This window comes from Gigantopelta aegis, chromosome 8 (assembly GCF_016097555.1).
Source record: "Gigantopelta aegis isolate Gae_Host chromosome 8, Gae_host_genome, whole genome shotgun sequence".
NCBI classification, from domain to species: domain Eukaryota; kingdom Metazoa; phylum Mollusca; class Gastropoda; order Neomphalida; family Peltospiridae; genus Gigantopelta; species Gigantopelta aegis.
The window spans coordinates 45,404,257-45,430,906 of record NC_054706.1 but is presented as its reverse complement, the minus strand read 5'-3'; the positions used below and the strand labels follow the sequence as shown (position 1 = coordinate 45,430,906).

The 26,650-nt window shown below is 36.5% G+C and overlaps 1 protein-coding gene across 1 annotated transcript; it reads left to right on the top strand.

Annotated features, from left to right (window-relative positions):
• The first annotated feature begins 157 nt into the window (after nucleotides 1-157).
• On the top strand, nucleotides 158-26,650 carry LOC121379440 (transmembrane 9 superfamily member 3-like). The gene is made up of 15 exons (XM_041508081.1): nucleotides 158-335; nucleotides 6,397-6,592; nucleotides 8,713-8,835; nucleotides 9,768-9,928; nucleotides 10,385-10,462; nucleotides 12,849-12,980; nucleotides 14,311-14,477; nucleotides 15,326-15,420; nucleotides 16,063-16,193; nucleotides 17,162-17,301; nucleotides 19,045-19,113; nucleotides 19,778-19,924; nucleotides 20,837-20,920; nucleotides 22,555-22,631; nucleotides 23,295-26,650. Exons 1-15 carry the CDS (start codon nucleotides 255-257, stop codon nucleotides 23,360-23,362), a joined length of 1,749 nt encoding a protein of 582 aa, XP_041364015.1. The 5' UTR covers nucleotides 158-254; the 3' UTR covers nucleotides 23,363-26,650.

Genomic DNA, 26,650 nt, shown 5'->3' with positions numbered 1-26,650 from the left:
TATAAAATAATCGCGTGCACCTATTAAATATAATATTTAGTTGATTTATTTTCTACAATTAATATGTTAGCAATTATTATTAATTTTAATATAATAAAAGTTGCTATTTATGCTAATAATGTAGAGTTACCTCCCATGAAGCTACGTGGCCAATGGATGCGGCCATTTTTTGCATTTTTTGTTGACGATTCAGTAAAAGAATCCGTCTGTATCTAGGTGTATATCAAGCATCAAATATTGAAATATATTTCAAAATGTACCCAAAATATTTAGCAAAACTTCTGTTTACGTCGTTTTTGGTTTTCTTCGTCCGATGCGACGAACATAATCATATTGTAAGTATAGTGTCGTTGGTAAATTAACTGTCAGTTGTCAAGTTAATGCAATAAATCTGTAGTTAAATGGAGTTAAACGAACGATATCATATGATGAACGAAAGTCTAGTTTTATCTCATTTATGTGCAGTTATTGTATTCGTTCACATCAGATTTGATTCATATATATTTTGTTAGCAAGATAAATAGAAAAACAAGTTACAACGTAGGAGTAGGACTGTTGGGCCTGTGCAACTGGTGCAAGCAGCAACCTGCATTTTTGATTTCTAAAATGAAGCCACAAATATGGTTTCTTTTATTTGTTACATAAAATATGTTCTGGCCTTTATAATAAAAGGTTACATGATATGATACATGGTATTCTGACTTGATAGTGCTCACCTGGGATGCTTGTCATATTCATAGGATAACGGGGGGAGGGGGGCAACCACATTGTCTAGAGTCCAGGACCCATATTCACGAAAAGGTGTAAAGTTATGTCTACAACTAGCACCTTAAGTCTGCCTTAGATTTACGTTTATGTGCAAGAAGCATCGTACTCTCAAAGACGGTCGTAAACGTAACTTAGTTGGACGTAAATCTACAATTGTAACTCTTGTCAGTCTCACCGGAGAAATAAAAAATTAACAACATTGGAAACTATGGCTACTGAGTAATTTCTCAGTAAATAGCAAATGTGCAAAACACAATTCATTTGTCATCTGCTAACAATAACACAGCGAACCATGGCAATTTGGTATTGGTTATAATCCGCGTTGTGTTACAAACTTTAGGACGTTCTTAAAAAGGAAAAGATAACTCAGGAGAAATGTGGCCGAGTCAAAAACATCTGTTTGATCACCCCCAAAAAAGTTCAATCCATGGGCTTTCGCCATCACGAACTGCTTCAATTATTGGAAATGCTACCATTTGCGTGCAGCGTTAGTTGTAACTGGAGGCACTCTTTATATTTATGTCCAACTTTACATGTAACTTGCATTTACGTTGTTTCGTGAATAGCTCTCCAGTTGTAGATTTACATTTACGTGTAAAACTAGACGTACAATATTTTGTGAATATGGTTCCTGGTCGTGACATTAACTTTTTTCAGTGGTAATTTAAAATTGGAAACCCAATAATTTTAATAAATTTAATGCCCCAAAAAAGCAATGATTTTTGTTTTTATTTGACATTTTAGAAAACCTTTTTTTTTTTTTTTTTTAGTCATGAGCAATATACTGCAATCCTTTAAGAATTGGTGGTGGGACATAGCCCAATTGTAAAGCGCTCGCTCGATGCACGGTAGGTCTGGGATCGATCCCCATCGGTGGGCCCATTGTGTTATTTCTCGTTCCAGCCAGTGCACCACGACTGGTAGATCAAAGGCCGTGGTATGTACTACCCTGTCTGTGGGATGGTGCATATAAAAGATCCCTTGCTGCTATACAGGCTTGCAAGCGGGCCCTTATTTTCCTTATTTTTTGACAGCAGCCCTAATATTCCTTATTAAAGCTTCAAAATCCTAAAAAGCCCTAATTTTTTGGTGAAAATCCTAAATTTTCAAATTTTGAATTTTTTTGATAAATGCAACATAAAATAAGTGTTGGAATTAATTAAATCTAGCCTTAGTATACTTTCAGATAATGAATATTGTCACGGGGATCCTATAATACCAGTTTTTCTTTTATATTGATTATTGAATTTCAGTCCTTATTATTGTCAAAAAATTCCTAAAAATAGCTCTTATTTTTCACAAAATCTTGCTTGAAAGCCTGCTAATAGAAAAGAGTAGCCCGTGAAGTGGTGACAGCGAGCTTTCTCTCAATATCTGTGTGGTCCTTAACTGTATGTCTGACACCATTTAACCGTAAATAAAATGTGTCGAGTGTGTCGTTAAATAAAACATTTCTTTCTTTTCTTTTTTCCTCTGAGAATTGAAAATCTGTGTGACCCATTTATCGGTTACGCAGAAATAAACCCATGTATCCATTTCCTTTTTGCGTAACTTGTTATATCAGGCCTCGGAATTCGGTGTTAAAAGGGCAGGCTATAATAGCCTTTAAAAATCTAGGAAATGAAGGGCACCAAGGCTAACCTAAAAGGCACAAAGGCTACGTTCATACATTTTCAAAGGGCACCGAGGCAGTCTTTTTTAGGAAGTCGATTTAACCAGAAAAAAACTTATCTGTAATTCTGTTAAATTGGTCATTCATCAATAAATCAAAGTAGTGGTGTCATTAAACAAAACAGTATTTTAAATTTTTTTGTGGTGTCCTTAAAGACAACTTTGGTGGAGAGAGATTATGATGTATATGGTCTCCTTGAACAAACACTGCTGCTGTTCCATCTCATTACAGCAGGTAAAGGATCAAAGTCCACTGGTTTCGGACCATCTGAGCAGATGGAGTATGACTGAGTATGACAGCAGCGATTGTTTTTATACATCCCACCCCACTTTTTGGCACCTTCTTATGCCGTGTCCTGGACCCAATCACTGGTGTTGTTAGAGACTGGACCCAGACTAGACATGCCTGGACGTTGAATGGATATGAGCATAACTAATTTGTTTGAAATTGGAATCATTAACACATGCTCTTATTAGGTACCACAGTAATTGGTGACACGCGAGATCGCATGACAGTACGGTAACGAGTGTTTCGATTAAACGGCTTTTATTACAAACTGCTAAATTCTGTAGGCCTATAGAGGAAAATATATCGTATTATCTTAACTCCAGTCATCTCATACATTGTAGGTTTATTTTCCAAAAACAACAACGTGCGATCTCAAAACAATCAAGGATTTCTCGATACCACATGCACAGACTAAAGTCATCGCGGTTTTTTCCGCATGCAAAGGTGAAGGTCATTTGAAGAAGACGTACAATTTTTGTTGTTGGCTACTGCTTAGGCCTAGTACCCAGAATTTGTTAATATACATGGGTGTAGCCTGTAGGAAGATACCAAAAAGGGGGGTGGGTGGGCACACAGACACACGTATAAAATTAATATATAAACCATCGATGCTGCTACAAAGTACCCGCTTCCTATGCCAGTGATGTATAGGCCTATCAACTGCTGAGCATGGGTAATATTTAAATAAACGGAGTATTCAAGAATAACCACAAACATTAAACAGTTCACATTTATTTCAGTGTTTCAGTTAATTGGGAATAAATTAATTTGGGTGATTTTAGCATGGGTCCGTTAAATAGGCTAATAAACATTAATTTATGATTAAAACTATAAGTCCGTCCCACAGGGAACGTCTTTTTTATTACTATCAAATTTACTACAAGTTATTCATTTCTAAGCCGATTGATTTGTAAATTGCACACAAAATTAGTATTGTTTTGTTATTTCCAATACACTTTTACTTTTCTTGTTACATCAAACAAAACTGAAATTAATAGCAAACGATTTTTTTTTTACAGAATGACTTTTTTTTTATAATTTCAAAATTTGTCATGAAGAATATCGATAACAACAGCCCCAGGTTCAGCCAGCAAACGTTTGTCTAACGTTTGTGAACTATCTGATTGGTTCTCAACGTGGCCATTTGGTTTATTGTGAAGCGCATAAACCAGTCTAGCGGACGTTTTTCCACTTGGTCTGGTTGAACACAGCTGACATTTAAATAGCTAATAATAATAATATTATTTTTTACCTGAAATAATGAAAAAATAAAAACATATACAAAAGGGGCACCACGGCAGGTAATTGAAAGGGCACGTCTATTCAAGGTAAAGTAACTGGTATTTTTTAGGCATCACAGTAAAGGCACAAGGCAGTACGGCAAATGCCATGGAGCCGTCATGAATTTCGAAGCCTGTTATATCCATTTAAATCGTGCTCAAAATTTTGCACATACAAAATATGGATTATGCAAAATTAAGATTTGCACAAACAACCATTCTCTCGCAATTTTCAGAGGCGTGTACTGTAAAAAAAATTACACAAGTTTATGATATGTTTTGAATCAGTAGGGCTCAAATGTAACAGCTGCCATGTGGCAAATTGCGATAGTGCTCTGAAAATTAAAGAGAATCTTACGGCCAAACTAACCATGCCTTATTTTGCTTGTTCATAATTGGTCATCATACCACTATTACCAGTTGTTTTATTATAAAAACATGAAATGGTTCACACTTATTGTTTTTGAATGGGTGCTGTTGTGTTATATACATATTTATAAATACACTTGTTAAAGTTGGTCTTGTTGCTGTGCCTTTTGGTCGTAATGCCTTAAAAATCTCCATAGGTTGGGGCCAAATGGTCTTGACCTCTTTATTTGTAAAATTCGAAGCCTCAAACAGATGTAAAGTACATACTTTCATTGTCCAATGTTTTTTTTTATTAATTAGCATCCTTAGAGGTTTGACTGCTTAATTTTGTTGTTTCGGTTTTTGCTTGTTGGCAAATTCTGCTGCCAGTGGCTATTGAGTTTTGCTGCTCCCCTGTTTATTTTTCCGTATCCTGCTATATTTTACAGCATCCAGCTTCATTATTTCAAAATGTACCCTTTTTTCACGCAATTAAAAAACCCATCAATCTGGACACTGGACATGAAGCCAAAGTGTTTATGAAAATGCAGCTGATGAAAACTGGCGTAATTTAACGCCCTCTGTTGTGTCCCATACCAGTATCCATTTGTATACATGTTTAATGCACACAATAAAAGTTATACTTTATTTGAACAGTGGAAAAAAAACCCACTATTGGACACCAATGTTTCACGTACAATAGAATGATAATGGTCATTCTGTCTTTTGTGTCCACTGGGTCTTGTCTGATATTTTGTCCTCCTCTGCAGATTTAATTGATTTAACTGATGATTTTTACTTACTGTCATTTGATTGGTCAGAAATGGTAGTGTTCTGTTCATCATTAAATTCATTTATCTTGGGTGTGATATGAATGCAATTGATTGATTTGAAGAAGTTGGAAATAAAAAGAAGACAAAACTGTTATTCCACCTCAGATATCTTGAAAATCTTTATTAACCTTCTGCCTACTTGATTAATTTTTGATAAAAATCATGTTGAGGGGGTACAAATTTATAACTTTTACTCGTATTTTCAGTTAAAATGTTTATAAATACATAACATAAAGTTTATATTTGAATCAATAAGTATTATATCGTGTTTTTCTAAAAAAAATTGATATTTTATGGGCAAAAAATCAAACAAGTTGTGTTTACTTCAGTCATTTGTGGCCGAATGTCTAATATTTATGTCTATTATTCCCAATATAACTGTTTTTCTTTTATGAAAACAAACTATTCATATCCCATTATTTCGTGATTTTTTTGGTTGGTAAAACTGTCAAATTTATTATAAACTTAGCTATCACAATTGGCTATCGATTTCTGAAAATTACCACGACGTTCCGCCATTGTTGTCAAGCAAAAAATACTTAGCGAAAACCAGTTTTTCAATAAAAAAAATTCCAGGTGTTTTCCATTGAAAAAACAAAAAACTAAAGCTGCCATACTGTGAATTAATCCATTTCCTTTTGGTCTATTATTATTTCCAGTGAGTAATCATTAGGAAATATTAATTGGGGAATGCGCTGTATACAATGTACAGTATGTCGACTGGGGTTAGCCCTGGGTCAGCAGAACATTTCGCCAAATTATCAATCATACTGCAAAAACTGCAGAAACCCATTTATTTTTCAACAAAACATCATTTATTTCATGAAATTATTTCGCCAAATTAAAATAAAATTTGCCCATTGTTTTTTAAATTCGCAATCGGCGAATTTGGCCAGTGCCAGAGCTAGCCCTGGTCGACATCTGTGACGTCGGGCGAGATATCTCGCTTGCAGTAGTCAGAAGGTTAAAATAATAATATTAAAACTTCGATCGGTTTAGCAAATTGAATGCCTGTGAATGTCAGACCGACAATATCTCAGGTTCAACTTGCAGTACATAAAAGTTGAGTCAGCTTGTATATCATACCAACTTGTTTGTACCAGATACACATGGGCAAAATAAATAAGTATAAATAACATAATAACATAAATAAGTATGTATATATCTTGGTGCAATTGTATTTTGATGTGTGTAATTGTACCTGCAGTATGAAGATGGTGAGGAAGTTGTTCTCTGGATGAACACTGTTGGACCATACCACAACCGACAAGAGACTTACGAATACTACTCCCTTCCATTTTGTCGTGGACCGAAAGAAACGATAAGCCATTACCATGAAACCCTAGGGGAAGCTCTTCTTGGTGTAGAGTTGGAGTTCAGTGGACTTGCTTTGGAGTACAAAGGTATTTCTTATCCATATTGTCAAAGTAAAGGGTACAGGAAAATATACTCTTCAAAAGAAGAAACGCAAAACCACATTGTCGTAACATTTGGAGAATTGATTTAATTATTGAATGGTGAGTCCGATAATTACCAAATGTTGCAGGATTGTTCACAATTCACTCTAGTCCATTGTGAGTAAGTGATAGGACACACCGTCAAGGTCATCTGGAGTCAATACCGGGTGTGGCCTCCGCATGTGTTGACAACTGCCTGGCACCGCCTGCCCATTGAAGCAACCAGAGTACGGATGACGTCCCGGGGGATGGTGGCCCACTCGGCCTGCAAGGCTGCTGCCAGCTCGGGCAGGGTCTGGGGCTGTGGTTGTCGCTGTCGGAGGCGTCGGTCCAACTCGTCCCATAGATGCTCAATTGGGTTCAAATCCGGTGATATCGATGGCCAAGGAAGGACATTAATGTTGTTGTTCTGTAGGAAAGCCGTTGTGAGACGTGCTGTGTGAGGCCTGGCGTTGTCATGTTGGAACACTGCGTTGGCGTTGGCCATAACTGGAACGATGTGTGGCCGGAGGATCTGGTCAATGTAGCCCTGTGCATTCAGGTTGCCCTGCACGTGGACCAGGTCAGTTCTGCCAGTGTGTGAGATGGCTGCCCACACCATGACACTACCCCCCCTCCGCCGAATCTGTCCACTTCCTGCACGCAGTTTGCCGCATAACGTTTCACCACGACGCCTATACACGCGACATCTTCCATCATGACGTCGGAGCAGAAATCGGGACTCATCACTGAACCACACCTGTCTCCATCGCAGTTGAGGCCATTGTCGATGAATCTGGCACCACTGCAGTTGGAGTCGACGGTGTTGTGGTGTTAAGATGACACCTCGAACTGGACGTCTGGCACGAATTCCTACCTCACGTAGGCGGTTCCGTACGGTCTGGTCGGATATCCTGCGCAAACCTGGTATTGCTGCGGCTGTGGAGGTGGCAGTAGTCAATCGTACCCGGATGTAGCGGTCCTGCCCGGGGGTAGTGACCCGTGGTCGACCGGATCTAGGGAGGTCACGTGTTGATCCATGTTGCTGGTAACGGTCCCACAGTCTGGAGATGGTGCTTGGGGACACATGGAATGCCCTGGCAACGGCCGTTCTGGATTCGCCTGCGTCTAGTCGGCCGATGGCATTGTTTCTCTGCGGTTCACTGAGACGTGGCATGTCCAGGATTGTCAACTGTCGGCCAGATACAGAGGCCAGGCAAGCGAACACCCTGCACTTTTATACTGTCGGTGTATGTTGCACGTGCAGACAACGCACGTGCAGTGGTGACATGGTTTGCACGTGGCTGCGTTTTTGCGAATATTCACATTTTGGAACTTTATTGTACAGTAGCTGCGTTTTATCGAATGTAACCATGGGAATGTGTTTGGGACATGCAATGACCTTATATTTACAAAGCATGAACCGGTAGGAAACATAAAATCGGAGTTATAACCCATTTGTACCCTTTTGCATTTCTTTTTTTGAAGAGTATATTATACTAACACATGACGATTTTATGAATCATTGTGTGATATCATCTGTATCAGTCTCATATTGAAATGGATAACTGTATTAGAAGAATCTTGACTTTTCTGGCAATAGACCCTTCCCGCCCTACCCATATGTACAATTTATTATGTACTGTGACAGTTGAATATAATTTATTAATAATAATATTGAAGAACATGTACTACAAGTGATTCATTGCATTTAGCTGCTTTAGGCATATTGTAGATGAATACATCCAATTGTTTTGCTTGTTTTTTGCTATTAATTAAATGATGCTTGATTTTACCTTTCTTTTGTTTTAGTTTTCACAAAAATTTTATTGAATGTAATAAATTTACATTTTAAAATATTTTGAGAGGCAGATATAGACAGCTGTGTATTGATATACTATAAATCCTGAACTTGATGCGATCATAATTTTAATGCGAAAAATTAGTGTGTTATTTGCATTAATAATAATATGCATTTATTTCTATATTTTATGTGTAATTTGTGTTAATTTCTGGATCTACAGTATGTATATAGGTATCTGTAGTTACTATTATTGTCTGATACTATATTGTGCTCTCCATTCCAGCTGATATGACCAAAACAGAGTACTGCGGTATTGATCTGTCTGAAGAGAAGTACCAAGCCTTCATCTATGCCGTAAAGAGCCACTACTGGTACCAGATGTACATCGATGACCTTCCTATATGGGGTAAGTGTTCAGACATGTACCAAATATTGTAGAAGTGCATGCACATGTATTTTTTTAGCAGGGGGTTCTAGACTGGCAACCAAAGTTTATGGGGGGGGGGGGGGGGGGGATTGATTCATGCTCCCATGGAAAATATATTGTGGAAAATTAATATTTGCTTGAGCAGGGAGGGGTTTTGACCCCCTCCCCCTGTACACGCGTCTGTTCAGCCATTTGGTATACAAGTTAGCAAATGGTTAATTTGGCAATAGACAGGGTGATCATGTCAACAGCGTGAACATGAAATTGTCATGTGATTTATATAGAGCAGGTTTTTTTATTTGTTTTTATTTTATGCAGCATGCAAACACATTGTCAGCATAAAGTAGAAAACCAGTTACAGGTTGTAGGATTTCAAATTTCATGGGAAACACTTTTTCGGTTCCGTGCCTTGTGATCATGGGAACCTATCGGAAACTGTTTTTAGGTTCCATGAAAATAAATCATGGGAACCCATTTTTAATACCATTGATTTAAATAATTGCAAAAATCTGTGCAAAGACAGTTTCAAACTCAATATAAAGTTGATTTTCAACACGCCCTGTCCATTATACACATGGTTTTGTGATTTTGACACCTAAATAAAAAGAATAGATTAGGCCTAGTCATTTCCTCCCATAATGAAAGCACAGAAAATGGTGAAACCTATTCGATTGCCACCTTCAGTACTTGAGCACATGCGTGATGTCGACTTCAGTGACAGTATTCAGAAGGTTAAATATTTTCTACAAAATTATCTGTGAATTTAAATCCTATTTCTTGACCCCTATATTTAAGAGATACACGACAAATAATTAGTGCCCGTGATTTTAGTTCAAATGTGTAACGTATTTGATTTGAGTGCATGTTGGAACTCTGATTCAGGTTTTTAAAAATTATTATTGTCTTTCTAGGTATTGTTGGCGAAATTGATGAGGGTGGAGATGGTCACTATATTTGGACTCACAAGAAATTTGATATTGGGACTAATGGCAAGATGATTGTTGATGTGAACTTGACCAGCGAAGTTAAGGTCAAACTGAGTGCTGGAATAAAGATCCCATTTACATATGAGGTAATTTGTCGCAGTTATTGCTTGCTTTTTGAGATTTCTTATTGGTTTTACAACAATGCATATATAGACTTCATTATTTTCTTTCAAATGTATTTTTAAAACCACAGATTGTTTTGAGGATACGTTGGGGGGGGGGGGGGGGGGGGGGGGGGGGGGGGGGGGGGGGGGGGGGGGGGGGGGGGGGGGGGTTAACATATTATGGAATTTATTTATTTTTCAACCCTGACAAAAACAGCAATATGGGGCGGAACGTAGCTCAGTGGTAAAGCACGGTCGGTCTGGGATCGATCCTCGTCCCATTGGGCTATTTCTCGTTCCAGTCAGTGCATATCTGGCCGAAACATTGAATTTGTATTGGTAGTAATGTCGAAAAGCATGGGTATATAGAGTTAAAATGGCTAGTGTTATTTATTTTTATTATTTGATGATGTTGCATAATATTTGTGTTATTGACAGGTCAAATGGCATGACTCAAAAATCAAGTTTGCTGATCGTTTCGACAAGTACCTGGATCCAAATTTCTTTCAGCATCGGGTAAGGATATTATGCAAGTTGTTTTATGTTAATGTTTAATGAAAAGACACATTCAGCTGCAGTGTCCGTCTTCTGTTGGCCCACGTCAAGGCATATCCCTTGTACTGAATTTAAACATAATATTTTAAACCAGTTTGTCTTTTTGACTTGGCAGGATGATTGGAATAGTGCAATTGTGAACAAGCTTCATTTTGTTGTGGCAGTCCTGTTATAGATAGTGTAGGAAGGATGAAATTGTCTTGTGTCGTGCTCAAATTGTCCATACATAATTAACATATTTATTTATTCTAAAATGAAATATCCTCTAACTTCATGGAGTGCAGTCATCTTGAACCAACGAGGAGAATTTTTTAATTTTGTTTACACAACTAAACTGTATTTACTTTTTTATTTTGAAGTTTATTATCAGTTCATTCATGACATATATACATGTACTTACCTTTGCTTGACATCCAATAGCCAATATATTTCTCATGCTGGGGTTTTGTTAAACATTGATTCATTGTGTAGGTTTTGTAGTTTTCTGAGATGAATTCTCTCTGTTTTAAGAATAATTGCCTTGTTGAAACCCAATGGGGTGTTCAGGAGGCTAATTTGACTGGTACCATCATACCACATTCAATTAAATTAGGCAGAAAACCCAGTCTAGTGAGATACTCTGTTCACCTTAAAGAACATGCCTCTTGTTTCTGCCCCTAAACTCGGGGAAAATCCGGGGTCAAATTTCATTTTTGGGGGGGGCCACAGCAAGTGTTGCCTTCGGTTTAATATAAAAAAAATTGGGCACCAGAGCAAGTTGTGAGGGGACACGAAGGCAAATTTTTCCTTCAAACGAGTGGCACAAAGGCAACTTACTTTCTATCAAGTGTCTTGAGACAAAAATTATTTCACCTTATAGTCTTGGACTTTAATGGGGTTTTTTTTATATACACATATATGCCATAACCAGGGCTTCTAGATTATGGTAGCCCCACTCCCATGGCTAGTGTTATTCAGTGTTGGGCTAGTAAATAATTACTATAACTAGCCTGACGGCTAGTGGGGAAAAAAACACCTTGTCAAATGCTGCATTTTGTAAATATTAATATCCTGCCCCCTCTGTCTAAGGATTTTAAAGCTAAATCTTCCTCTTTAGGTGATATATCTGATTATTACTATTAGTAAAATTGTATTTATTTAAAGTAAGGCTAGTGAATTTTTAATCATGGCTAGTACATTTTTAAAATTACTGATCCCATGGCTAGTGGATTTTTATAAAATTCTAGAAGCCCTGCCATAACAATGTATTTTACAAAGTTAATAACATGTAGCATATATGCTATGTTTTCCTTAAATGCCCAATGTAGCAGATATGCTACATTATTAAAAGTATATACAAATTTATTAAAATTCAAAAATCAGCTAGGAAATGTTCAGTGTACACTAATACCTGTAAGTTGAATGAATATTTTAATTTTTGGTTTTTATTTTGAGTAGTTGGGCACTAGAGGGTTAAAATAAATGAATGCTTCAAATATGCGGGCACGGCACAAGACTACTAAATCCTTCCTGTGGGAGGACTGCCACTCACAGGACTGGCTTAACAGAAAGAAGCTTGTTTGTGACCGTAGCATCCTAATTATCTTGCCAAGTCGAACATATATATTGGTAAATATGATATTTAAAATCACTCATGTGTAAGTCAAAAGAATATATGTATAAATGTCATCCACATAAACTGCTGTAAATAACATTATTTGTATGGGCATTTTAGCATGTTTTGTTTTGCATCCTGGTATAACTGACCTGTCACTTCGTGTGTTAACAAGCAGCCCGACTTCGCTTGATATGATTTTTCTTGTTACATTTTGTGTCATTTCTAGACATAACATGTTGGGTTTTTAAAAAAAATTCTGAAAGGCACGGTCGACACCGTAAGCTTTTAGGGGTATTGCGGCAATTGCCGTCGGTGCCGTGGTGAAATTTGAGCTCTGGAATATAAATATAAGGATGACAGACTGCTATTTGGTGGGAATAGCCTATATGGCATCAGCTGGCATTCTCTAGTTCTCCGGACCAAATGTGAACAAACATCTGGCCTGGAGCTTATAAAACTTTTACAGTCTAGACTCGAGACTCTAATAGAGTCTGAGACGAGAACGTCATGGCAACGCCATACAAATTGTGTTTGTCACACGTCATTAGAGATTGAGTCTGGACTCTAAAGTTTTATAAGCACGGGCCTAGGTTTCATGGGAAATAATACACGTAAGTGGTGGAACTTGGTTGACAACAAAATGTATGAACCCTTCATATGCAAGACACCAAAAGGTCACAATTTAAATAACTGTATCCCTTTTCCATAACTGTTACAGTGATTAACTTTACTTTCATTTTGTTGTTTCAGATTCACTGGTTTAGTATTTTCAATTCCTTCATGATGGTTATATTTCTGGTTGGGCTGGTCAGTATGATTTTGATGCGGACACTTCGCAAGGATTATGCCCGATACAGCAAGGAAGAGGATTTAGATGATATGGTAGGTGGTCTTGTTATAGTGAAGAATAGAGTTAAATGTTTTTACAATTAAGTCAAATGGGAAAGGAATATAAAAATAAATAACAAAATATAAAAACGGATCTGTGCCCAATTATTGAAAACGCTGCAATGAATTATAAATAACATTAAAGCCAAATGTTTGTTACCGTATGCCTAAGTTTACTTAAAGCAACTGAGTGTCAGTAAATAATGCACAACCTGGCTCGACTTCGACTCGAGCTCGCGATGAGACAAGACGCTGTACCTTGTGCTCTCGATTTACCACACACACCCCCCCCCCCCCGGAGGTATGATAGCTTCATTTGGGACTTTGCTGGAGTTCCGCGTCGCGTATACTGGGTCACGGGCGACCGTGACTTTGGTTTACGGCGACGCGGACTCTAAGAAGAAGACGAGAAGAGGAGGAAGGAAGAAGGAACGTGCGCCAGGGACGGCACGGGGGGGGGGGGTCAAATCAAAGGGCCAGCTGCTCAACCGCCACCGGCGGGTCCCCTTCTGTGTCGCCCCCCCCCCCCCCCACTACTTCGCCAAAGAGGAAGACGACGCCACCAGCGGAGACTTCTTTCGACGCTACGGCAGGCCTGCTGGACACCGCCATGACCCAGTCGCCGCCGCTGCCTCCTGTGTCGACTTCTACGCCCATGCCTGCTCCGGTGCAGCGGTCGACATTACAGACTGCTCCAGTTGAGCCGCATGTGGATGTTGTTGGTGCGACGGCGTCCACCAGCGCGACAGCTGGAAAGAGGAAGGCAACATCTCCTTCAGTCCAGCCAGCGCGACAGCCTCACGCCCCTGGAACGGTACACGCAAGGATGACTGGCCCCCATCCCTCCCCCCCACGTTAAACTAGTTATCTATCTATCTAATTTCTTTTTGAGCGCTGACGTGGGACAGATAGGTCGGAACTCTAATCGAGCGAAAATTACCTCTTATTTAATGATATAGTCTTCTTTCTCTTTCCCTTTGCTATTTTATTTATTAATTATATTAATTTGAGATGCACATCAAAGTTTTAAAGGCCCACTAATTAATTTTTGGATGTAAATTTCAAAATTGTCCCCTTAATTTTTTCTGTCCCAGAGCAAGTCACTGGCTATCCAGAGACAGGCCCCGGGACGGACATGCTCGAAACTCTAGTGGTATATGAGCATGTAAAATTTATTCGCACTCGCACAACCTGGCTCAGACAAAATATTATTTGAGTTATTTTCTCAAAAGCATAGTTTGTCTGTTGAATTTTTACAGAATTATGTTCCAACTTTGATTCTTCCATACATGTATAAAACTGTATTTTAAAAAAAAAATTCCAGGAGAAAGACCTTGGTGATGAATATGGTTGGAAACAAGTGCATGGTGATGTATTCCGTCCTGCCTCGCATCCGATGCTGTTTTCAGCTTTGATTGGGACTGGCTACCATATTGCCATTGTGGCCACCTGTGTCATTACGTTTGCTATCATCGGAGAGCTGTACACAGAGTGAGTATACAACCAGCCAGTTTTAACAAACAGAATGATGTATTTATCTTAGGGATAAAAATGTGTTGGAAATCGCAGGGTGAATAATGACTGGGCTAAATATATTGAATGAAAAAATGCACTGAATACATGTATCATTTAAATTGTAAGTGAAGGTTTTTTTCCACCTTATTAACACGATTAATGGAAATGGGAGGGTGCAAAAATATTTTTACAGATTCTGATTAATTTGATACCGGTTTATTTGTATCATTAGTTTTTACTGTTTTCAGGGGTTTTTTCCTGGGCATGTTTGTTTTTATGCAGGACATGAACTGACAACTGTCCTCTTAGAAACACTATTATGGTTAAAAACAGCAGTAGACAATATCAAACAATTATTTCCATGTCCCGTCTTAACTTCACAGTTGTTCATAACATGCATATGAGGGGCAGGATTTAGCTTAGTTGATTGAGTGCTTGCTTCGCGGATAGAATTACCTCGGTGGATCCATTCAGGTGATTGAGGTGGGGTTTTTCTCATTCCAACCAGTGCACCACAACTGGACAAAGGCCATGGTATGTGCTGCCCTGTCTGTGGGGAAGTGCATATAAAAGATCCCTTGCTGCATTAGGAAAAATGTCGCGGGTTTCCTTTGAGTCATAATTACCAAATGTTTGACATGCAATAGCCGATGATGAATTAATCAATGTGTTCTAGTGGTATTGTGAAACAACACAAACTTTAATATGCATATGACGTCTAGTGTCACATCTTTAAGCAGTAAATAACATAGATTTCACCGCAGGTTTGTCATTGTGTTGGATTTGCTTGTGAATGTTAAAGCAAGCAGGAATCTATTTTTCAGACGTGGGTCATTGCTTAGTACAGCCATCTTTGTGTATGCTGCCACAGCGCCAGTTAATGGATATTGCGGAGGTAGCCTATATGCCAGAATGGGAGGTAGGAAATAGCTTTTAACAATTTGTTTATTACAATGTCTTAAAGCCGCACACCCTAGTTCCATCCAGCGAAAATAAATTATAATTTGGTTAATCTACAAACCTGTAACACACTTAGATCACGTTTTTATCAAATGGAGTGAAAAAGCAGGTTTTATATCGATAAATACCATGGGAATCCCCATGTCCCAATTGCTTGAAATAATTTTGAAAGTTTGTATTCTGATGTCACCGGTAGATGTCGCTCGAAGCACAACAATGCCTACGTCATGACAAATTTCACAGACTTGGGGTGCGTTCTTTTCACCTCTCCTGGACATGTTCCAACTGTTCTGTCCTGGTTGTATCCCCTCTCCAGATATCGTAGAACTTAGCAAAATTATTGGTTTTAAGTTAAAAGTCTGAGTAAATTGGATCTTAGCACAGCAGTAGTTGACTTAAATGGCAAATCTGTAGAAACTTCATCTATGTTTTTAATTAAAAAAAATTGTATAAAGGTAATTTATTTGACAATGTGAAAACATTCGTATATTTTTTATGGTGTTGCACATTAATTGTTTTGTACATTAGTTGATAAGCGAACATGTTTGTGGCCTGTTTTGGTGGTGATCATGTAAAGATCTTAATTATTGTGTTCTTGTAGGAAAGGTGTGGATCAAACAGATGGTGATGAGTGCCTTCATGCTGCCAACCTTTGTGTGTGGGACAGCTTTCTTCATTAACTTCATTGCCATTTACTATCATGCATCACGGGCCATTCCGTTCGGAACTATGGTGAGAAATGATAAAAAAAAAAAATGGACGTTCATTGTGGAATGTTTGCACCTGATGAAATACCTTTGTTTTGTGTGTGTGTGTGTGTGTGTGTGTGTGCGTTATAATAAGATGTATTTTCATTGTCTTAATATTCTCGGATGGTAACAATAATTGTATTAATTGATTATGTAATAGGGCCTTCTCGGTCTAACCATGGGTCATTTGTCCAGTCATGGAATCCCTTTGGTTGTCCATTCTCTGATTGGGGTTTCACTTAGTGCCTCTTGATTGGTGGTATATCACAGGCTGTGTGTGTGCTGTCTTGTCCGTGGGAAAGTGCACGTACAAATCCCTTGCTGCTAATGGAAAAATGTAGTGGGTTTCCTCAGAAGGCTGTCAAAATTTCCAATGGTTTGACTTGATAGCCGATGATTAATTCATCAATATTCTTTAGTGATGGTGTTAAAACTAAAAAAACTTTAACTTTTGCATGTTAAGAACTTTTGTTGCTAAAAGTAACCAGTGTGAGTTTCTGCCAGAAAGAAATTTTTGGGTATGGCGCTATGGAATTGAATGCAACCACAGTCAATAGGGGATATGGGGAGCCTCCCACCCAGAAAGAAAATAGGTTAGGGTTAGGGTTAAGAAAAATCATACATTAATGGTAAGAGTATTTAATTTTGTCAAAAGGTTAACACATTTGGTATGGCACCAGACCTGTTTTACCTTCTGGCAGAAACCCGGAGTTTGGGGAGAGGTTTGTAGCCATCGGGAGAGTGCTCCTTTGAGATACCATGACATGCAGTTGGCGTATCAAATGCCATGGTATGTACTGTCCTGCTTATTAAAACATGCATTGCATACAACAGATCCCTTGCTACTCTTTCAGTAGGAACAGCAGGTATTCTCAGTTTCGACCAAATAGCTGCAGTTGAGAATGTTCTAGGTGTCATTAAAATGTGTTTCCTGTGCTTTATTTTTTTCAGGTGGCTGTGACCTGTATATGTATCTTTGTGATCCTGCCCCTGACACTGGTTGGAACCGTACTAGGTCGCAATCTGTCTGGTCAGCCAAACTACCCCTGCCGAATCAATGCAGTACCAAGACCCATCCCAGAAAAGAAGTGGTGAGTAGCCATCATAATTGCAAGATAATTTCAAAAGTAGGAAAGAAAGAAATGTTTTATTTAATAATGTACTCAACATATTTTTATATACGGTGAAATGGCATCAAACATATGGTTAAATGCAACACAGATAATGAGAAAGGAAACCTGCTGCTGCCACTTCATGGGCTACTCTTAGTACGTTCTTCCCTTTAAAAGTAGGTAGCTACTTGTTAACCTTCTGACTACTGCAGGCGAGATATCTCGCCCGACGTCACGTCAGTCGATATACTGTACACTGTATACAGTGCATTCCCCAATTCATATTTCCCACCGTTTTGCACACGACACTCCCCGAAAACGGAAATATAATTAAAGAAAAAAGTTTTTTTTTCAAAATGGTGGTTTTTGTTTTGATTTTTTCAATTGAAAATACCTTGAAATTTTGAGTTCAAAAAGTGGTTTTCGGCAAGTATTTTCGCTTGACAACAATGGCGGCACGTCGCTGGTAATTTTCAGGGATCGGGGGGATAGCTGATTGTAAACAGCTAATTTGATAATAAATTTGATCGTTTTACCAACAACGAAAATGACCAAATATTGCAATATGAATCGTAGTTCGGGTTAAAAAAAAAATTCTGGTCAGAAAACCACTGTTAACGGGAATAATGGACATAAATACTGGACAGCTGGCCACAAATGCCCGTAAGTAAACGCAACTTTTTCGATTTTTTGCCTAATTTTAATCACCATTAGCCGATCTAAAATAATAAAAATTACAAAAAAAGACACGAAAATAATACTTACCGATTCATATATGAACTTTATTTCATGTATTTATGAAACATTTAAGTGAATATATGTGAGTGAAAATTATAAACTTGTACCCACTCAACGTGGTTTTTGTTAAAAATTAATCCAGTAGTCTAAAGGTTAAGTAGATGGCCATGTTCTTTACTCCACCAAAATTGATGTTAGAACATTTTACAGTTTTATTTTAGAAAGTAGCTGGTGCAGATATGAATTCTGACTAAATTCATTTGGTGGCTGATAGTACTGTAATAGTTTGGATTTTTCATGCTAAAAGTTGCAGATGGCAATGAAATGAATATAAAAATTCATGGTATTAGAATAGTGTATAATAAGTATTACTTTCTGCAGAGTGGGGTGTAGCTTAGTGGTGGGTCATAGGATGTATCGCCCTCTGTGGGCCTGTTTTGATTGTCCCACAATTGGTATATTAAAGGTTATAGTATGCACTGCCCCATTTGTAGGAAAGTGTTTATAAATGTACCTCTGCTGTTACATTGTAGAAATAGCCTATGTTGTGACATCAGGTTTTATTTTCAGATAAATAAGTTCCAATGCAGGACTTGAACTTAACGATGGCATCAACAGCAATTGCCGTCATTGACATATAAACATTTATACATTTAAATTAGGTCTACATACAGCAAAATAGCGTTTCAGTCATGTTTGTTTGCTGCAAAAGTGACTTTTTTTAAAAACCTGCTATAGGTAGGGTAAAAATTTCCGTCATGCCATTTCACCAACGGCAATTTTTAAACAACATTGCCGTTTGAGTGAAATTCTTATGTTCAAGCCCTGCAGTGTTTTTGTAGTTTTTTTGCAATTCTGTTACATGTATATTATTTGTTTTTAACTTAACCTGACCTCTAGGGTGCACTTTGCGAGAGGTCAGGTTAAGTATCATGAAAAGAGAACACGATCCATTCTATAATTGTTTTTATTATAATTTTTCAGGTTCATGGAACCATCTGTGATTGTGGTCCTCGGAGGTGTCCTGCCATTTGGCTCAATATTTATTGAAATGTTTGTATTTGTTCTTAAATATTTTATCCAATGTTGTTTTTAGTCTGGAGCAGATATATTAAAAGTTTTCCTTAATTCGAGATTTTTAATCGTCAATACTGTTACCGTGTTCTTCACTGTTTGTCCAATATTTTTCGTATTCTCTGTCCCAGACTTATAATATGGTGTTGGCTAAAAATGTGCAAACATTTTGAATGGGAATCACCCTTTTAGACCATTGTACAACCCTAGCCTGAAAGCAAACCAAGTACCCGACCACCAATGTTAAATTTCCAGATTTGTTTTGTAATCCACTTTCATCTCTGATAGAGTATCAATGTCGATGTTTGCATTTTTTATTAGGAATTGCACCCAATAGTCGAACAGATGTATCATTTATGCTATGGTATTATTGAGTATTTGTTCTTGTTTTTGGAGTGTGTGTGTGTGTCATTTTCTGATAATGCTTGTAATCGGTTGACATAAAATTATAACTTATTGTATAAAAATAAGTTCATACAGTAATAGGTTGTAAGTAATCGTAATTTTGATGCAAATATTTTCTTCCTGATGTAAAACTAATTTATTACTTAGAAATAATTAAATAAATTTTTTTACTCTTCTAAGTTTACAAAAATTTTAGTCTGTTGAGGATTCAGATTAATTTAGTGTTTTCTGTTTGTAGGTATTTCATCTTCACGTCGTTTTGGGCGTACAAGATCTATTACGTATATGGCTTCATGCTTCTAGTCTTTGTCATTCTGGCCATTGTGACCACCTGTGTGACCATCGTCTGTACCTACTTCCTACTGAATGCTGAAGACTACCGATGGTAAGTCATAGAATACTTTAAATGTAGCTGAACGTGTGTGTACATTTAATCAAATACTCTAAAACCGGGGAAAATATGTGTGTGGATAAAATTACGCGCAATATCAAGTTCAAAATTTAGATGCAGGCATTTTAATTGTAGATACCAATAGTTGCTTGCTAAAATTCTCACGAAATGGTTCACTTAATATTTACTCTGGTAACTGAATCTGGTATTTTGGCCAATCATAAAACATACTTGTTCAATGGGTCTGTACACATTTACATTCCAGATGTATTTTAAATACATAAATACTGCTATGTAAAAATGGGCACCTATTCTGTATTTTTAATTTACAGTCGATTACTCTTGACAAGAAACGGTTATTACAAGTACTTGACTTTACAACTACAGGCGGTGCAGGAAGGATGAAGTAGTCTTATGCCGTGCCCGTATCGGCCATACATATTTGACGCATTCATTTATTTTAAAGAAGGACTCTCCTCCTCAGTGTGAATACTGTCAGTGTACACTGACTGTGCGCCACATTTTGGTGGAGTGTGATCATCTCAAGCCGACGAGAAATGATATATTTGGCAACAGAAATGTTTTCGAATCGTTTAAATTACATCCAGAACATATTGTAAAGTTTTTAAAACACTTTGACTTCTATACGAAGTTTTAAAATATACTTACCGTGATTTTATGTATTATATTATACTTTTTTCCCCACAGCTCCTTACAATGGTTTTACATGAATGTATATAAATAATATTTTCATATACTTACCATTTGTGACGCCCAATAGCCGATATGTATTTTTGTGCTGGGGTGTCGTTAAACATTCATTCATTCCATTTGACTTTACATCTTAACTGCAAATTTCATGGCCAATTACAAAATCTAATAATTGTTTTGTTCTCTTTGTTACAGGCAGTGGACGAGTTTTCTAGCTGCTGCTTCTACTTCGGGCTATGTCTATCTTTATTCTTTTTATTATTTTTTCTTTAAAACAAAGTAAGTATTGATTATATGGTGGGGTTTTGTTTTGTTCTTTATAATGTGAATTGTGACTAAACATATTGTGTTACCTTCTAATGTCTTTGGAAACAAACTAGACTACAAATTTAACTGTTGACAGATTTTTTTTTAAAGTTCAAGATCAAATTATTTTCCTCTTGCAAGGCTTGAAATAGTAGTGGTAGCTTTTAGACCTAGTAGGTGAAATAATAAATTTGTTGCTAAAATGACTAAAATAAAATAGGTTATATTTGAATTCCATAATAATCTAGAACACTACAAACTCCCACGTCACGCTGTGCTGTCTTTGTTTTCAGCAAACCAGCAGGCTATATTGTAATTCTTATTTCGAGCCCTGCTCGTGAGTGATCAAGAAGTTAATTTTGAATGTAAAGCCATAATTTGATTATAAATACAGATTATACTATTTTAATAATGTTTTATTTTGTTGGGATGGCCGTGACAACTCTGTATGCAATATGTCTGAAGTTCAAAATACACATATTTATTACTTTTAGAAAAAGCAAGTTTTTATTAAATATTAAACTATAAAGCCTAAATTAACATGGTTCACAAATGCAAAGGACAAATTTGACAAACATGTGAGTTACCAACATCGGTATATGTCATTAAGCAGGGTTTCACGTTACACAGGGGTTCTAGAATTCACTGGCCATGGTGAAAAATTCACTTGCTCAATTTTAACTGTTGATAAAAACACCTATTAAAATTTTAAAATAATTGTTTCCACTAAAACCACCTAAGTTATAAAAAAATAATCCATGTTACCGAGATATTACAACAATTAACAGCATTATTCATTTACTTATGAATGGGAACTTACCCACCCCCTTAAAAAACGAAAAGAAACAATTAAGAACCTTTTATTAGCATAAAGTGTACATGTATTGCAGTTTAAGCCACTGCGCGTGCCCCCCCCCCCCCCTCCCCCTCCCCCTTCCCACACACACACACCATATTAGTAATTTTGCAATTTGGGTACTTTGTTAAAATTATCTATTTCATGATACTGTGTTCTTAAGCTTCTTTTTTTTTTTAAACTAATTTTTTGCAATTTATGTTATATTTTATAAATTAAATTAATAATTTACACATTTAAAGTATTTGTAAATAGTGATGTGCAACCTTTAAAACTAATAAAAGACTGGTTACCGTTTTGCATATTACTAGTATTAGAGTAACACATCTTTGGATTTCAGTGTAAAAAAAACAAAATAGCGGCAAAACAATGAACTTTTGTTTTTCCAATGTTTACACTTTATAACTTTAATAAAGTTATATCAATAGGTATATTGATGTCATGAATGGGTTAGAGATTACTGGTGGCCAACTATTTGTTAGTGAAATATTGCATGTGATAGCAAATCGAAAGAAGTGACTTGTAGATGTTTCTTTTGTTTTTGTATGATCGTAGGACCTAGGTTGTAGATTTTTTTTTTTTTTTTGTACCACTTGCCATCGGGATTGCACAAAGTAACTTACTGGCCCGAATAAAAAAAACAATGGCCTCAGGCATCGGGCCACCGTATTCTAGAAGGCCTGTTACACAAGAATCCTGTGTATTTGACGCCATTTATGCATTTTAAAAATGTTTTCTGTTTATTTTTCAGAATGTATGGTCTGTTTCAGACGGCCTTCTACTTTGGTTACATGGCCTTATTTAGTGTGGGCCTAGGGATAATGTGTGGTAAGTATTTTCACTTGTATGCCATAATACTATGTTAGCTGTGACCAATGTCCTATCCTGTACTAATGGGAAAATGGAGTGGATTTCCTCAGAATTAACAAATGTTTGATATCTTAATAGCCGATGATTAATTTATGTGCTCTTGTGGTGTCATGAACAAAACAAAAATTAACATGAGGTATGCCCATCTTAACAACCAGATATGTCCGTTGCTGTTAATGTAAAAATGTAGCAAGTTTTCTCTAAAGACAACATGTCGCAGTTAATGTATGCTTGACAATGCAGTAGCCGAGGATTTTTCCATGTGCTCTAGTGGTGTCGTTAAAGAAAACATACTTCAACATTATTTTCATGTCAGGAGAATGAAAATTAATGAGATACAAAATAATCTCACTGACATGGCTGTTTCACAGTTGATCATAGGTGATAGAGTTTGGTCTCAGCAGGAGGCATTATAATTATTACTTTATGTATCATGGGTTTGCTGCAGCTTGTCTCTCTCTCCTCCCCCCCCCCCCCCCCCCCCCCCCCATCCCTTTGCATTTGATCCGTTCTGGTATACATTTGTTGTGACTACATGTATTTACTTTATGATTTTATCATTTGATTTCTCAAAAAAAATTAAAATCTTTATGTATGTTTTTGTCTGCCTTGTTTTTTCAGGTACTTTTGGTTATTTTGGGACTAGCAAATTTGTGAGAAAAATCTATTCGACTGTGAAAATTGACTAGCATGGAGGATTGTTCATCCCTGCGTCTGACAGCTGATAACATGAAACACACAAAAAGTGGTGATGGGTACAGTTAACGGATTGAATGAAAAGAGTGATCTTCAGCGTGTAACGTGATTCTTTGGCAGGCACACTTCAGAAATCAGTCGTGCTAAAAATACACAAGTCTTGATGCCTTGAAAAAGACCTGTCCAAAAAAAAACGGGGGATGGGGGGGAAATCGAAGTTAACCACATTAACATACTGTCAACAATTTCTGTTGATAAAAATGTAGTTAAAAAGATGTACAGGCTAATTTTGTTTTTCAAATCGCCTGCACTAAGTGAAGGGAGGTAATATGACACTCTCTAACGTAGTAAAAAAATTTACAAACAAAAACGAAAGGAAAAAAGATTGAGTTACTGGTTAAGGAGAGGGGACTTTTTTCTTTCTTTCTTTTTTTGTTGCTTTTTTCAGGGTTTTTTCTTTCTTTTTGTTTTTGTTTTGTTTTTTTATATAACTTTTAAGGTGTGTATCATCAGACAGTTACACATTTTCGTTTATTTATTGAAATTATTTTACGTCTTATTTTGCAAACATTCAAGTATTGTGGAAAATGAACTCCTTGTGGAAGTTTGGAAATGTGTACATTAAAATCCAAAGTGTTTTCTTTGGGTTTCGATGCGGGAAGCTACTTATCCAAAGTGGTTGGCTGTGAGTGCAGTGCTCATTAAAAAAAAACCCCAAGGATGATGTGATTAATCAGTAAAGAAGCAACTAGCATTGATATTGCAATGAAATGTACTGGTTGTCGGTTTCATGTTTACAAGCATTATTTGAAAGATTGGTACCAAATTGAGATAAAACATGCGAACTGTTCAGTTAATAGGGGTGTGTGTAATGATTAAATATCAATAGATTTTACTGTCAGAACTTTGTTGCATAAAAGTCACTTGCATCTTGTTCAGAACGCGTCCCCATGGTGACCGGTTATTTAATTGCTTCTTTTGAACATTGTTCACTTGGCACATAACAAAATTTGTCTCTTGTAATAAAGTGTGTTCTGTTAATATCACTTAACAACAGTTGGAATTAATTACTATACAAAAAAACTATGAAGTGAAGATTTTTAGCTATAAATGTTAAGTATTAAATGTTCTGCATTCCGAAAGACTACTGTATAAAATGGCTCTTATAAAAACAGTTTAACATAATTTTTCATTATTCATGAATCGATGAATACTAGTCTGTATTTTTTTTGTTCAAAACTGAAAATCGTAGGGATTGGAATTTGTTTAATTTTCTATCTGTCCATTAATTTTGTGATTGATCTCAGTATTGTAAGTTTGAAGTTAGAATGGGTGTATTCATAAAGTGTAGAGCATTGTCTTTAACTATTTTATTTTAAAGGGATGGATGGGGTCATTAATTTTTTTTAATCTGTGATGTACGATAGAACTTCTTGTAGAAATTTGAAATGTTTGCTCTAATAATACCAGTTTAGCAGAGTACTAGAATGGATATTGTATCAGACCTCCCTCACTGTGAAATTCCAGTCTGCAGTCATGTACAAAAACACATGTATTGTTTTCATAGTTGGCATTTCATAGTTGGCAGTTGTGCATAAAGCCATTAATATTTGCTGGTTGTTGAAAAAATTTGTTTCCATTTCATTAATAATAAGTAGCAGATTTCATTGTCTTGTTTACCCCATTCCAACAAGTAGTCCATTATCAGTAACTTAAATTAAAACAAGATGCATTTAATAGTTAATGTTTTTGCCAAAAAGTTCTTTTTGACTAAAGAATCATTAGAGTTACTGTCGTATTAAATTGCACATTTTACTGCTACATGCATATTACTTTAATCTTTGTATACGGTACATCATTGTAAGTTATAAATTTTAATGAACTGTTATAATGACTTAGAGTATAGCCCTAAAAAAAAGTTTGCTTTTAATTGCCTGTGCATTCTATTACATGTATTTTTGAGTGCAGTACCATCATAGTTTGGAAAATAGTTTACAAAGCATTTGTGATTTCATAACACAGCTGATGCAGAAATTGCATGTAAAAACTGTTACGATGTGTAAATTGTGTTGATGTAGTAAATTTTATTGAATCTTTTTATTTTCAAGACTAAAATAAAAAAATATCTTAGTTTTAAAAGTAGAAAGTGTTTCATCCATGTATTTGAAGTGCTTACTAGAGCTAACAGATTAAAGTTTGAATAGTTTCAGCTTTTAGACGGGATAATTGTTGCTGTTTTGCTTTATGGGAAAAACATGGTCTAGTTATTGTTGTTATTATTAAGTTATGGGGGAGGGGTATCATGATCAAGCAGGGGTTTTTTGGGGGGGGTTTAATGCGTTCTTGAATTATTTTGGAAAAGATCATTTTAGATGATCAAATCCGTTTGCTTTTAACCAGATACAGACTTTGTTACTGTCCATTCTACATGATAAAATGTAGACTGAAAGGTGTTGATCTGCCTATATTTTTATGTTGAAAACACTGCAACAAAAGGTCAAGTTCTGTTTGTACAAATAGGATAGTTTGGAATCGTAAATGCATTATGATAACGTCCCCTTTGACACCATTGTACAAGATTAGTTTTTCCATGTTTACAATGACTATTCCTGAAGTATTTTATATGGAAGGCCCTTTTTATAAAATTGTATTTAAAATTGTCTGCTGTATTAATTGAGAGTACCAACATCACTCATTGGAATTTAATCAAAATGGCATTTCAACCATAGCTTCAACCAGTTTATACGAGATGGAAGTTCACTTCTATACTTTAATTAACTTACGTATGAAAATGTTGAATAGTCATGCTGGGTTAAAATAATTTTTATTTCATATAGTAAATTGTTGCAGCTGCAACAGTATGTTATTTTTAAATGTTGCATCGTGGGACTGGATGAGTTTTTATCATTTTCAGTTATATATAATATCGGACTAATGCTGGTGTACATATTATGTATAAATGGAGTAACAGTGTGTTGCATATAAAAATGTACATATTACTCTGCGTGCATGTGTCACTGTGTGTATGTGTCACTGCGTGCATGTGTCACTGCGTGTATGTGTCACTGCGTGCATGTGTCACTGTGTGTATGTGTGCGAGCACTGTTGTATTTGTTGCTGTTGAAAATATATTTTATGGTCGCCAATGATTTAATATGTGGGGTATCTTTATTGCTTTGGAAGTTCTGTCATTGATGTATATTTGATGTTTTTATATGATGCTTTGTAGACAAATTGTTATATTCATGTTGAATTTATGTAAATTATTGGTGGTTTTAATA

What these genes read in the sequence shown, in the direction of transcription:
- LOC121379440 (XM_041508081.1), top strand. Translation starts at nt 255, where the DNA reads ATGTACCCAAAATATTTAGCAAAACTTCTGTTTACGTCGTTTTTGGTT. An exon ending in GCGACGAACATAATCATATT is followed by an intron (nt 336 to 6,396) that starts GTAAGTATAGTG and finishes TTGTACCTGCAG; the next exon opens with TATGAAGATGGTGAGGAAGT. An exon ending in TATTTTTTCTTTAAAACAAA is followed by an intron (nt 20,921 to 22,554) that starts GTAAGTATTGAT and finishes TTTATTTTTCAG; the next exon opens with AATGTATGGTCTGTTTCAGA.